This window comes from Pleurodeles waltl, chromosome 2_1 (assembly GCF_031143425.1).
Source record: "Pleurodeles waltl isolate 20211129_DDA chromosome 2_1, aPleWal1.hap1.20221129, whole genome shotgun sequence".
Taxonomy (NCBI): Eukaryota; Metazoa; Chordata; class Amphibia; order Caudata; family Salamandridae; genus Pleurodeles; species Pleurodeles waltl.
The window spans coordinates 338,613,127-338,628,147 of NC_090438.1; the positions used below are offsets into that span (position 1 = coordinate 338,613,127).

The 15,021-nt window shown below is 40.8% G+C and overlaps 1 protein-coding gene across 1 annotated transcript in view; it reads right to left on the reverse strand.

The window, feature by feature from the left end:
- LOC138264725 (uncharacterized) overlaps nucleotides 1–7,235 on the reverse strand; it is a 47,015-nt gene extending 39,780 nt beyond the window's left edge. Inside the window, exon 1 of the mRNA XM_069212566.1 lies at nucleotides 7,104–7,235. Within this exon, the coding sequence (XP_069068667.1) occupies nucleotides 7,104–7,155 (52 nt within the window). The 5' untranslated portion in view covers nucleotides 7,156–7,235. The remainder of the gene's footprint in view (nucleotides 1–7,103) is intronic.
- Nucleotides 7,236–15,021: the final 7,786 nt, after the last annotated feature.

The following is a 15,021-nucleotide window of genomic DNA, read 5'->3' on the forward strand; positions in this document are numbered from 1 at the left end:
GCCTGATTATGACCTTGGCGGATGGGATGCTCCGTCCCAAACGTGACAGTCACATTTGTGATGGAGTATCCCATGAGAAATCAGACGCTATATGTGTCTTGCTTGAAATATCATACCAGCTTATCTTCCTTACTTTGACGGATCCTGATCGTTCCTTGTCATTAGTATCCTTTACTCTTTTTATACTTTTTTCTTCTTTTGTTTGGAAATATATTGGTGAGTGTCAATTATCACATACTTAACAAACTACAATCTATGTTTGTATTTTCCTTTTGACACAAGTTTGATCCTCTTGGAATTTTACAGTGTTTAAAAGGTTTCACTTGTGGTGATTAGGTCAGCCTGAGCTAGGTGATGGTTTTGGTATATGCCCGACTTTGGGGTAAATAAAAGCTTGTGTAATTGCATTGTAGCCCTCATGAAGTCTGCTGGTGTACTTCCAGCATAGATGAAATTCAAGTTGGCTAGAAAACATCAAAGACTTCTGGAAAATTACATGAAAATAAAGTATTTTGGTGGAACATTCAAATCGGAACTATTATTATTTTAGGAGTGCCAAAATTTTGTTTATGTTCTGGACTTGCTCCTACAGAAGAAGAATTGGTGGCTGTTAGACTTTCAGGTTTAGGGTGGTCATCCCCCAACTTTTTGCCTGTCTGCCTCCCTCCATTTTTCTGATACTGCTTTTGCTGATTTTAGGATTTTGCACACTTTACAAGTGCTAACCAGTGCTAAAGTGCATGTGCATGTCTTCCATCAACATGGTAACATCGGTTCCTACCAGATTGACATATTTGATTTACTCATAAGTCCCTAGTAAAGTGAACTACATGTGCCCAGGGCCAGTAAACTAAATGCTACTAGTGGGCCTGCAGCACTGATTGTTCCAACCACATAATTAGCCCCTTAACCATGTCTCAGGCCTGTGTGTGCAGTTTCACTGCCACTTCGACTTGGCATTTAAAACAAGTTGCTAAGCCCTAAATTCTCCTTTTTCTATATATAAGTCACCCCTAAGGTAGGTCCTAGGTAACCCATAGGGCAGGGTACAGTGTAAGTTAAAGGCAGGACATTCACTTATGTGTTTTATATGTCCTGGTAGAAAAAAACTCACAGATTTGTATCCCACTATCGTGAGGCCTGCTCCTCTCATAGATAGCATTAGAACTGCCCCCATCTACTTTTCAGTGGTAGATTCTTATATGGAAGGGGTAGCCATGTCATATTTAGTATGGCCAAAATGGTAATAGAAAATCCTGCTTACTGGTGAGGTTGGATTTAATATTACTGTTTTAAAAAAAAAAATTTGGGGAAAGCACCTAATACCATGTGTGCCTTACAGCCTGTCTCCAATCCATGTCTGGTCTGTGATTGTTGACAACTCCCCTTGTGCATTCCACCCAGATAGCCATAAACACAGGACACTCAGTCACATCTGCATTCAGATGCATACTGAATGGATCTCCCTGGGTAGGTAGGGTTGAGGGTCTTTCTCTTACATTTCAAAAGCTAGTGGCCTTCCCTCATGCAAGGAACTGATAACACCCCACAGGGATGCTGGCAGATACGACTGGGCTGAAAGGGGAACTTATGCACTTCAAAACCTCTCTTTGAAGTCTCACCCATGTCAAATTCATTTTTGGGTATATAAAATGGGCCTCTGACCCCACCAAATCAGACATTTCTGGATCTACACCTGAACTCTGTCAGAGGAGCTGCCTGGCTGCCCAAAGAACGCATCTGGACAGCTTTGTTGAGAAGGACTGCTGCATTGCTGCCCTGCTGGCCTTTGACTTCACTGGAAGTACTTTGCCTTCCCCAAAAGTGCTCTCCAAAGGCTTGGATTGAGCTTGCCTCCTGTTCTGAAATCTCAGGTCTAACAAAGACTTCTCCAGCTAGCTTTTAGTTAGTTTTCCGATTTTAGCTATACCAGGCACTACTTCAGCGACGCCATCACTGAGGCCGCAGACTGCTCTCACTCTGAGAACATCGCTGCATGCAACGACCGCAACCTGCAAAGCAAGTTCAACATTGACACCGCACCACTGACTTCACGCAGGGTCATTGCAACACTGCAAAGTCAACACAACACATATTGACCGACTGGCTACATTGACTCCTACAGGTCACAAAGAACCAACGCATCGTCTGTGACACTGCACCAGCTCCCCCTGCAACCAGACGGAACTGACCCCTCGCCTTCCCCTGCTTCCAATGCGGAACCAATGCCTCATCTCTCTAAACACCGTAAGGGACTGACACCGTCGTGGCCCCAGCGACGCCCCATCTCCACGACTCTTTGTGACATCTTTTGTTCTTCATTTTCAGAAGGTACTGCACCTGGGGATCCGTGCGACTGTGTAACTGGCACCTGTGGTGTCAGATTATCAGCAATGCCTTGACGGCCCCAGTTGGAGCTATTGTGTTTCTAAATGCTTTAGTGGGATTTAATTTTTACAAAATTCATAACTTTCTTTGTGTATATTGGATTTTCATTGTTTTGACCATTATTCAGTTAAATATCATCTATTTTTCTTAACCTGTGTGTTGTATTTTTGCGGTGTTTTCACTGTGTTACTGTATGAATTATTGCACAAATACTTTTCACATTGCCTTCAAAGTGAAGCCTCCCTGCTCTGTGCCACGTTACCAGAGGATGAGCACAGGATAATTTAAGTTGTGTTGTGACTTAACTAACTAGGATTGTGGTCCTTACTTGGACAAGAGTGTATACCAACTAGAGACCAAATTTCTAACAGTGGCTCCTATCCATTTCAAACGCCCCTCGCCCCTCGCTAATTGCAGTATACTCCAGTCACCTTCATTTGTTTAATTCATTCCTCAGAGTATTTGGTATAAGAGTGTAGGCTTAGATAATTAGGTGAATTTGTCAGTAACAACATTAACGTTTTTAATTTAAAAATCACAGAAATTTGCCAGTTATAATTAGCAGCACTAACTATAACTTGGCTCCCACCATGCACTGCTTATGACCTCACATATGACATCACTGATGACATGTTCCATCACATAATATATGACATCACTTAGGATATCTGATGATATCTCTTGGATGATATCATCCAAAGTTTGTTTTCCAGTATATTGCTACATAAATTACTATGGCATTACAGTAGCACAGTTCACATCAACTATCAACCAGAAATACATGGGAAACCCTCTTTGAGTACGATGTTCACTCTGTATACAGCTATTCAGAAAAAGCCAAAAGAGTGACTTCTAATCCCAAACCAAATGTCCTACTATGGACACTTTTTTATCTGTATGAAACCCCTGACACTGACAGAACCTATCTTAGTAAAGTATGTTGATATCAGTAGAGAACTGACTACTGTATATATAGGCCCTCATTCTGACCTTGGCGGGCGGCGGAGGCCGCCCGCCAAAGTCCCGCCGTCAGGTTACCGTTCCGCGGTCGAAAGACCGCGGCGGTAATTCTGACTTTCCCGCTGGGCTGGCGGGCGGTCGCCTTCAGACCGCCAGCCAGCCCAGCGGGAAAGAGGCTTCCACGATGAAGCCGGCTCGGAATCGAGCCGGCGGAGTGGAAGCTGTGCGACGGGTGCAGTTGCACCCGTCGCGTATTTCACTGTCTGCGCAGCAGACAGTGAAATACATGTAGGGGCCCTCTTACGGGGGCCCCTGCAATGCCCATGCCAGTGGCATGGGCACTGCAGGGGCCCCCAGGGGCCCCGCGACCCCCCCTACCGCCATCCGGATCTCGGCGGTCCGACCGCCGGGATCTGGATGGCGGTAGGGGGGGTCGGAATCCCCGCGGCGGTGCAGCAAGCTGCGCCGCCGCGGAGGATTCAATGGGGCCGCGGTACACTGGCGGGACCCCGCCAGTGGTGCCGGTCCGACCGCGGCTTTACCGCCGCGGTCGGAATCCCCATTGGAGCACCGCCGGCCTGTCGGCGGTGCTCCCGCGGTCCTCCGCCCTGGCGGTCAAAGACCGCCAGGGTCAGAATGACCACCATAGTGTTTACTCTATGGAGAGAATTTATTCTTAGCACACTGTTTGTAAACAGTGTAACATTAATGAGAAATACACTACTGCTTATTAAAATATATCTACTAAGAGCAGTGTACACTCTGTGCAACAGTCAAAAAAGACACTATGGGCCTGATTCTAACTTTGGAGGACGGTGTTAAACCGTCCCAAAAGTGGCGGATATACCACCTACCGTATTACGAGTCCATTATATCCTATGGAACTCGTAATACGGTAGGTGGTATATCCGCCACTTTTGGGACGGTTTAACACCGTCCTCCAAAGTTAGAATCAGGCCCTATATGCTAAAAATAACCACATTTGACTATGGTAAAGATCGAACTACCTGTACACTTCATACTATGGTGAAAGCTTTACAAAACCCCCATCTTCTAAAGCAAAAGGAGCGCATGTACATACATTAGTAGTTGATGCACTCAGTCCTGTATCTTATGCAGAAAATGTCATGCTGACACACTCCTGTCTAATAACTGATCTGTTTACAAATGTTACTATCTACTACATAGAATCTTACTCCTATTGAAAACTTTTTTGCTAAACCAAGAAATTGTGTAGAACATAATGAACACAAGTCAACAGTAACCTGCACACAGAGTTACTCTTCAGTACATACATTTATAATGTGGTCAGTACCTCTACATACCTATGGTGCACTAGGAGCAGTTGTGTTTTGTAAATCCTTACACCCATCAACTGGCCCTCAGCTGTAGAAAACTATATAGAAAAGTAATATTGTAGTTACTCACTACTATGTAAACTATGAAGCAAACTAATATTAATTAGGTGACATTTTCAGTGATGTAATCAGTGATGTCATATATGATGTCACTGAATAAGTCATGAGTGATGTCATATGTGACGTCGGAAGCAGTGCATGACACGTCACAAGCTATAGTTAGTGGTGCTAACTTTTTGTGTTTTTTAGTTCAAAACTTTAATATTTTAACTGACAAATTCACCTAAGTATAATGTTACTCTAGCCTTTGGTTATTTTAGTGACTTAATAAGGGTTTTGTTTTTTAAAAAAAACATAGCTCTTTTAAACACACATAACAATAATGTTACTTTAACTTTTGTTTTTTTCCAGTGAATTTCAATTTTTTTACCATAAAGTAATGCTTAATTACCATACATAAATGTAACCCCTCACAGAGAATACACTTGAGGTTGAGTTGGGGCACAAGTCTCATTTTCCTTGAAGCGTAAGAATATAAATAGGTCCAGGTATTGGTATAGATTTTGTTTCATACTTCACAAGAGTAACTCAGCCATCATAGCGAGTAGCTTTTTTAATTGAAGAGCTCAACTCAGGAAAATAATTTTACCACTAGGCTAAATGTGGCAATGGGATCGATATTACAGCAAAGTTAATCTTTATAATCTGGTTCATGTTTCAGATAATTCTGGGGGAAACGTCCAGTATGTATTGTTCATCTCCATTAAAGATTATTAGCAACAGTTCAGTGCTAACTGCCTGACAGAGTACTGTGGAAACAGCTCTTTCCGGGCGTGTCTTTACACTGCAGGCACAGATGGCCTATCCAATGGCTAGTTACAATAGCTGATTGCTACCACTCAAATATACATGTCTTTAGGTCCTGCAAGGAAGCCCGCTCACACCCATGTCATTTCAACATAGAGCTGGCAAAAGTTCCTTAAAAGCGTGCAAGCTGTGGCCACCCAGCAGAAAACTACTGGACCATTTGAAACTAGATGTCTTAGCAGCTTGATACTTTGAAACTTCCCTGCTATGTCTGAAAAGTACAGAAAGCCAATTGAACAAAGGTAGCATATGCTGCATTAGAGAAGCCCAACAATTAATTTGATCTGGCGATTTTTTGTTTTTCTCAAAGAGAAAAAAGAAAATTAGTAAAAAAAGTCTTTCTCATGAACATATGTATGTGTGTATATCTTCACATTTTAACTTGGAACTCACAGACTGATTTCCTGGGATCGTATAAATGTCACAGGTTTCTAGCAGTATGCTTGGATACTTTTGTGAGTTCCTAAAATTCAAATCTTAAAAAAATAAAAACTGCACAAATGTATTTTCTAAATTTACTACTTCATATATCTAATTTCTTAATTAATTGGACTCACTGTTTTAAAACAAAAATATGGTAACTGAATGTTTGAAGAAAATAGGAAAAAAAATTAAATGAAGACAAGAAAGTTCTTCATTCAGAGATGGCAGTGTGAAAAGACAGCATCTCTTTTGTTTCGACCACTTGCTAATCAGTTGAGGTCCATTCTAATAGTGCAAATATCCAACACTTTATTTTGTGCAGATTTTCCTTCTACAGAGAGTTTACTGCACTGTAAATCTAGAGTAAGACATGTGTATTTCCTTCAGTGATACACTGAGGACAACGGAGCACAAAGTAGGATGAGGGTTCTGTCAACTTGCAGAATCCGTTATTTTCTATGTGGGCAGCAGCCACCTTCCATCTTACTGTCAACTTTTATGCAAACATATGTTGATCATCTTATGGTAAACATGACAACAGGTATGCTGAAGATGGTTATGATCAGTCTTCCCTTGCACTTGGTACAATGTTTGAGATTATTATTGAAAACGCAATCCTGATAATGTTAATAAAGTTAGCATTCATTAATAAACTAGTGCTGGGTTTCTATGAGGTTATTAGACTGAGTTATCACAGTGAGCTAGCAGGACTAGTTTCTGGGTACAGTTACTGCAACTTAAAATCTTAGCAAGAGTAATATGGCAGACCCTCAGTAAGGTGTGACATCCTCTGAAGACTACAAGTCATTGAGGCACGTTTAAGGTATAGATTACTCTAGAGTACATCAAGGGTGAGCCTAGAGAGCACTATATGTTACATTATGGCAAACATCCATAGCAATTGAAGGTAAAGACGGGAAAATACAGGAAACAACAGAGACAAAGGAAACATGTCAATGATGTGAGAGTAGGAACAGCCAGCTGAGGATATATCTCCTTACAGCAGATTTCTGACAGAATTAAGCATTATCCCGATCACTACTTTCTTAATATCTATGTACACATGTTAACAAAATCCAAGACTATAGAAGTTTCTGGCAATCTTACCTCCTGTTATCAGTGCCTGGAACATGACAACAGCTGCAAGGGTGGCCCTCATGGTGCTAACAGATTTAGAAGTAGGGTGATGGAGTCTCTGCACTGGAGCACTTTTAAGGGTCGTTGATCCATCTCATGCCCAGAACATACCTTTTATGCTATCACAGAAGGGGCGGGTCCCATGACACCTGAGCTCTGTACACAGAAAAAAACTTGATGTTGCTGAACCTTTCATTTGCAACTGCCCTTCTCTGGTTGCTGGGAACAGCCCTAAAATGTGCTGATATAAATGGTAGGATATGATGTAATGCAAATTTATTGAGTACATACCAAAGTGTCCTGAGAAATGGTTATGATTATAAGTGCAGGGCTAAATTCCAATTCATTAGCATAATAATGATTCCTTAGCATAATCATAATCATGAATCATAGGTAAGTTCTTCCTGAAATATTTCCCATAGGGAGAGGTACTTTTTGGGTAAGTACCACACCTCTGACACTTTTTGGCTTATGAATGCTTAAATGTGTGGAGAAGAAGTGAAACATGAAGGATTTGTCAGGGTAAATATTGATTTTTCATGTTTTTCCACATTACCTAGGGGTAAAACCTAGATAAAGGACATTTACCACACCCAGGAAAAACTTCAATTTGGAGAATTACCTTTTACAGGGTGCAGTAAATACCTCATCCCTGTCCATTCCACATGTGATTGGGGCCTAAGTCTTATGCGGATGTGTTGCAGATGTTAATTTATATTTGTAAATTATCTCATTCATACATTGATACTTTTTTGCTGGATCACTACAGAAAGCTTAAGCTGTCTGATGCAGAGAGTAGTGCAACCACTATTTTAGTATATACTTAGGGTAAGCTTTGGGCCTGCCCTTGTTCATGATTTGATGGCTTTCCTATTTATTTCAATTCTCCAGTCCTGAACCATTGGCTTTTGTTGTAACCATTACATATCAATAAAATAATAGCTTATGACTAATTTTTAATATTCTCCCCTCTCCTGTTCATCCCTCACCCCGGCCCTTAATTTAACCTTATAAAAGAGGTTGTCAAACAGTAGGGTGTGCTCCCTGGTTGTCAAAGGTTGCAGTCCCAAGGAGGGCCAAAATGCTTCAGCAAAGAAGTTTAAATGAAGATCGCATGGAAGGGCAGCTTTCTTTCTTTGTAACATTTCCAGGATGTCTTCAATTACAACAGACTTGAAGTTCATACAAAAGTATAGGAACTGTAATCCAAAGTGTTATTGGGGCTGAGGTTGAGTGTGTTGGCAGGGTCAAAGAAGTAACTAAAAAGACAAGTTAAACATCCTGTGATTCTGGGCATATCAATTATTCTCCTTTGTCTAAAAAAATGAATGTAGGCAGATAGTGCTGCATGCCTCATTTGCGGTGGGGCTGGACCTACGTTCAGACATTGTCCGCCTGTGTGTGTGGATCTTGCCTTGTACTGGGGGGACTGCCTACCTCCCATACTATACATACTTACTAATCTTGTAGGCTTGTGAATGCCTATAACAAATATCCAGATATAAAAAACTAATTTCCCATTAGTATGTGAATGTCACCTAGAGACAAAACCTGAGGGGGTGAGGAGATGGCACAGTGATGACAGCATAATTATTCACCACAGTGGTGATGGAGCTTTGGCATGACAACTGAATTTTGAGGTAAGGAAACCCAAAAACAATATTGCAATTAACATTTGGACACACCTTGCAGGCAGCCATAGGCAAACTGTCCTTTGAACAGCACAGGGGGATCATGGATTGCCTAAGTGAACCAGACCCTGAACTAGATGGTGTACTGTTGACAGACTGGAGGAAAAGGTACTGATCCTTAGAGAAAAAGGACCTGTCTGATATCAGAGTTCATACAATGTCATGTACACTGATTCAACTGCCATGGTGCAGGATGCTGCAAGGATGATTCTGGAGACCAAAAACTCTTGCACGCCACGGGAATCAGATGCGCTTTGCAATACCTGCTAGGTTGCATGTGGATCTCAGGCGAAAACCGAAATACTTCATAGACCTCAAAACTGCATTGAACTTTGCTAAGGGACGTCTTTGAGCAGGAGATGATGCAATGTGCCAAGTCTCCTAATTGCTGGCCAGGAATACAAAACTATTGATTAAAGCTTCCAATACACTGCACTCCATTTATTAAAGCTTCCAATACACTGCAAACTATAGGACTAAATCAGGAATCTAGGTGACATGTTTAAGTTGACAATATAGCAGTTATTGAGTTCTGGTATGTGTGATTTTAAGAACATATAAATATAAAGGAGTGTGAAATGTGTGTTATTGCTTTTGCATAATTATGTGAAATTACTTCGAAATGACTCAACATTATATGTAATTCTGTGAAATGTACATCCATTATTTCCTGATACATTTTAGCATGAAATTCATCCTTCATCAATTTTTGATGCAAGGGTAAATTACATTTTGTGTGCCCCATGTGGCTAGGGTATACCCAGACGTGGGTCCCTTACTTGCTGCGCCACTGGATTCAAGCTAGCCCGGCTGATGAAGGGTGATACCCTGAAACCGGTCCCAGGATGTTTGTTTCCTGTCCAGGAAGGACCTGGCTTGGCAGTTCAGGTTGAACTGTTCCCATGGGGAACAGTGTCAAGACTAATTTGCATATGGTTGGGTCCAAACTGGGGTTTGGACCCAGATCTGGATTAATTCCAGATCTGTGACTGGGAGTGAGTGTTTGAAAAGTTTCAACACACTGTCCATCATTTTATTTTGTTTTGTAATGTTGCCTTGTGCGCCCTAAATTTCAACTAAAGCACAGTGGGAAAATCAGCTGCTTGTGTTCTGTAGTATGTTTGCATTTGCAGTAAATTTGTACTGCGAATTGCGTGTTCACAACAAATCCTTACCCCAAATTCTGTGTAGTTAAGCAAAGCGGTATAACAACCTAATTTTGAGAATCTCACATACCAAACGTAATGCAAAATTACAGAAATTATGCAAATTACTTTAAGTGTCACCTGATCATATCTCTCATTGGTGGGATAGTGTCCTGCTCCCACATGTGTGGAACTCAATGAGCTGCTGAATGAGTGCTTGATACACTAGGGTCTTTTGGGGCATATTTTCTAATAGTTGAGGTTCTCACTATGGGATAGACAGTGAATTTTGGCAATGTGGGAGAATTAGTGCTGTAAGGAATGGATTGTTTGGGAAGGAATTGGAGGCTGTTCCATATGCATGTGCAGTCAGGATAATCAGCATGCATACTTGGAATGATGTGATCCTCATGGTAATGAATATACATTGGGAATCCCATGGTCTTATGACTGGTAAAACTTGTCATATATACTACTTCACTATTCAAGGGGGGGTTAAATGATGATTTAGTGATATTGACATGGTGTTACTGTATGACAATGGTTAATATGTATTCAAATTTACATCCACCAATGCATCACACAACTCATATTCAGCCTCAAGTGTGGTCTTGAAAGGCAAAGAATTCTGATAGCAGCAATCTAAATCACATGGTAAGGTGTGATTACTTTTTTGAAAAACCATTGGAAAAATCAGCCAGACAACTACCCAAAACATAGGTGCAAATGTATCACAGATTTGCACCAGTGCAGAGTCCTGCAAAGTAATGCAAACCAGTGCCAAGTCTTTATAAACTTTTCCGTTACTAGCAGAAAAACTTGTTATGCACTGGAAAGTATCTTTTAAGGTAATGCAAATAGTACTTTGCACTGATTTGCATCACTATGCGTTAAAGAGGTATCCCAGGAGTGTTGCATGACATGCCCACCCTACTTCCCATTGCGAAGCTGCGTCTCTTAACATCAGTAGACATTGCTTGGGCCATAAAATTATACCTCTTTGAGTTAGGTATTAGCTATGAGAAAAGTATTAATTTCTCCTATGTTTTCATAGTCTGCTTGAGAGAGTCATTCTACTTCCTACATCTAATGTTTGAAAATGTTTAACTGCTTAGTGACAGAGACTTTTCCCCCTGTGCAAAGCCGTTTTGAATGTTTGCGGCACTTCATGCTTAGGCCTTTATAATATTTTCCACAAAACATATCCAGTGCCTTGATCCTGAAGTGACACAGCAACCAGAAAGGGGAGCCTAGGGCTAGGGTAATTCACCCCATGTTCCGCCGGAGAGAGATCTGGTCAGAGCCGTTTCACGCAGCCAACACTAAATATAATTTTGCACAGTCCTTATTTTGACCTTACATTTTGTACAGTTAACACAGTAAGGGGACCTTATTGTATCATTTGAGCCTTACCCAAAAACATTGTCAATTCATGTATAGTGGTTCCTTCAAAAGGGGCAATTGCATTTAATTCTGTTTTTCTTTTATTTGTTTTATTGTACTAGTATTTTAAGTGTTCTCAATGGGTTATCCGGGTACAGGCCAAATACAATCCATCACTGCAAATGGAAGTGATTGCAAAAAAGTATGTAAAGAACATTTTACCATCCACAGCTGGTCCGGGACACACATTCCCTCAGGCGTAAACTTTCAAGCAGGTACTCTACGTACAAGTACAAGAAGCCCCAGCTAAAAGAATGTTACTATGAATCACTATTCACAACAACATTTCCTTGGAAGAAAGATTTACAACCCCCTCACAGGCTGAGTGTTTGATCCCTGGAAGCCACTCTCCAGTTTCTGCAATGCCGGATTTTCAGTAAATCAGCCCACCATTCACTATGTACTGTGTTTTTCTGCAAGACACACCACAACAGAGTCAAACACACAACTGAACTTCAAGAGAATGCTCATTTATGACTGGGTGACATTAAGGCCCCCATTATGAGTCTAGCAGTCTCATGACCACCAGACTCGCGGTGGTGGTACCACCACCAACAGGCTGGCAGTGGGAACTCCAGATTCTGACCGTGGCGTAGCCGTCATGGTGATACCACCCACAACACCAGGCTGCCGCAAGCTGGCAGCCTTACGGTCCCAGTAGTTTTCATCCTCCAGGACAGCACCATTTGCAGCGCCGCCCAGGAATTACAATTCCCCATATCACCAGCCTTTCCATAGTGGTTTATACCGTCATGGAAATGCTGGCAGAATGTGGGTGTCAGGGCCCCTATGCATATCCCCATCATGCATTCCACTGCCTGAATTACGATTAGTGGAATGCATGATGTGTGCTGCTGCACCCACCGCACCGCCACATTGGCACTGGCTCCATTAGGAGCCAGCGTCAATGTTAAGGCCTGCCAGCCCTGCTGTGAACTCCTACTAGGGCCAGCGGGGTTCAGGCCGCACAGGTGGCCTGAAGGTAGGATACGTTTAGTGGGCGGCCTCCCCATAATGAGGGCCTAAATGTCATTGCCTGTTGTTTTACCACACCGTTCAGCTCATAAAAGAGATACAAAATGGGGAAATGTATTCTTGAAAAGCTGGGTTTAAGATTCTGACAATAAAAACCAGTGTTTATTTAACACTTGAAAAGTATTTACCATTCAGGAAAAAAACATTAAGGGCCTGATTTACAGTTGGAGGATGGGGTTACTCAGTCCTAAACGTGATGGATATCCTGTCTGACGTTGTGTGATTCCATTATATACTATAGAAATTATAATATGGAGGATGGGATTTCAATCACGTTTATTACAATGTAACCCTTCTGCCAAACTCTAAATTAGGTCCTTAGTCATTGCATGGGGTAAAATGGAGACACTTCTCTTGTCATAGATGAAGAAATGTATTTTGTTAAGCTGTTGAGGCTACAATTTAGCCAAATATTCTAGAATATCTCCTCTCTACAACAAATTAAAAATGTAACGCTAAACTTTGGATGAACATACTGCTTCAGTACAAGTGAGCATCCCTCTTTGGCTCCAAAGTCATGTAATAAATAGTTGATTTAAATCTTGTAGATATAAACAGTCAAGAACTTCATCACAACCACTAGCAATAATCACAATTAAGGTTCCATCTGACCAGTATTTTACTGGCCTGGTTGATATCTTCATGATCAGACAGGTAACAGATTCTAAACATCATTAAAATCTGGAGTTTTGTTAAACAAATAGCAGAACAGCAACACATGCAAGATAAAAACAGGTGAAAGAAATGTTAATGCTGTCAAGGCTGTATTCCTAAATAATATTAAAGAAAATAGAGACAGGAATGTTTTGTTACGAATAATGACAATGTCCATTAACTGTTCTTCAGAATAAAACAAACTTGTCAATGATGTCCTTATATAAAGCTAACAAATGCTAGAACCTCTGTTCCAGCTAGGAACTGATGGGACATGCAAGGAAAAAACAATGTAATTATCTCTCATAGTCATTTCTATGAGGGTCAATTGTAGTGCTACTTATAGTGATAATGAAATAGGGAGAGGGCACCCACTTTCCAGTTCTCATTCCACTTCACAAGGGGATGGGCAAAGGAAAGTAAGAGATAATCTGAGCCTCCAGGTTCATAAAATGTAGCGTAGTTATTGATTGAAGAAATCCCAACTCTAGGCTCAAACAAGTGCACATCATTAAAGGTTTCTGTAAAGGGCAAAGTTGAAGAACTTGCAATTAAAGTTTAAGAATAAATGTGGCTGGGCTCGTCTGAATAAAATGAAGTAGTCAATACTGGTTCTTGTAATGGGAAATGTATCTTGCATGCTTAAATCTCTAATTTCACCAGTGTTTTGATGACCAAATATTTTCACTCACTTCTGATTGGTCGTCAAGCAGCAGAGTTCATTATATGATACTGGAAACAAGAAATGACCAGGAAAAGTGTGTGAAATAAATCTCAGTACAGCTGGAAAAACACTTACTTGGTTAATCACTATTGTGATAATGGGAGATAAAGTCAAGCATAACAGTGCACCAACTGTAAGCCAATATCACTCCAGAGGCAAGTGTTATTCATTGAACCACTGAGAAAGCAGCCTAAATTGACAAATGAATCTAATGTCAACATAACATGATATTTCAAATATATATAGATGAGATTATATGTGCATTAAGATTCATAGTGTCACTAGAAAGGTGTGGGGAGAGCCAGATATGTAGCAATATTTCCCCAAACCACCCTCAGGTTATTGCGATCCATCCTGTCAATGTATATCAATGTCACAGCTCTGGGATACACCTGTGCCGTCTAGGACATGATGACTTCTCAGTTTTTAACTGGGTTCACAAATGGGTATGCAGTTCTTTGATGACTAGGCAGTAGACCAAATTCTGCTTACCTGTCCAGTTCAGTTTAGAAAAGGCATAATTTGCAGGAAGCACAGTCCTTTACCCACCAAGGTGGCATGCTTTATCATCGGGTTATTCAATCCAATAAAATGAGGACAAGAAGCTACCCCAAGAACATCATCCAAAAAGGTAATAAGAGGGCAAGGAGAACGGAGAATCCCTTCTAGAAATTATCTCTAAGAATGAACAATAGACATTTATGTGTATATCTACATTAATTCCTTTACTTAACAACATTAAGAAAAACATTAATAAAAGATGAGGGATTTTGAATACTGGTGATCTCTCATTCCAAAATATCTCTTTGTGTTTTGTACATTAAAAAAAACCAAAGGACATTCAGAAGAATACAAGACCAAAAATAGAAACACAGGAAAAGAGAGAATTACAACACCTTGTGCTGCCCCCCGTAACTGGACTCTGTGCCTACAGAAATTACAACATCTGTCACTTCACAATACAAACTAAAGAGACAGACATCAGTCTCCAAAAAGCTGGTGCCTTCTGAAACACAGTAATTGTAAAACAAAGAATTGTATATGTCTCATTGCATGTCCACGAAATCTTCAACACATAAGGATGACCACACGGACTGTGAAGACATGTTTAAACAGAAACAGGAGCTCTATTCAGTGCAAGTGTTCTATTAGAAGAATGATGAATCATTTCCGTTAAATGAATCACATCACAAACA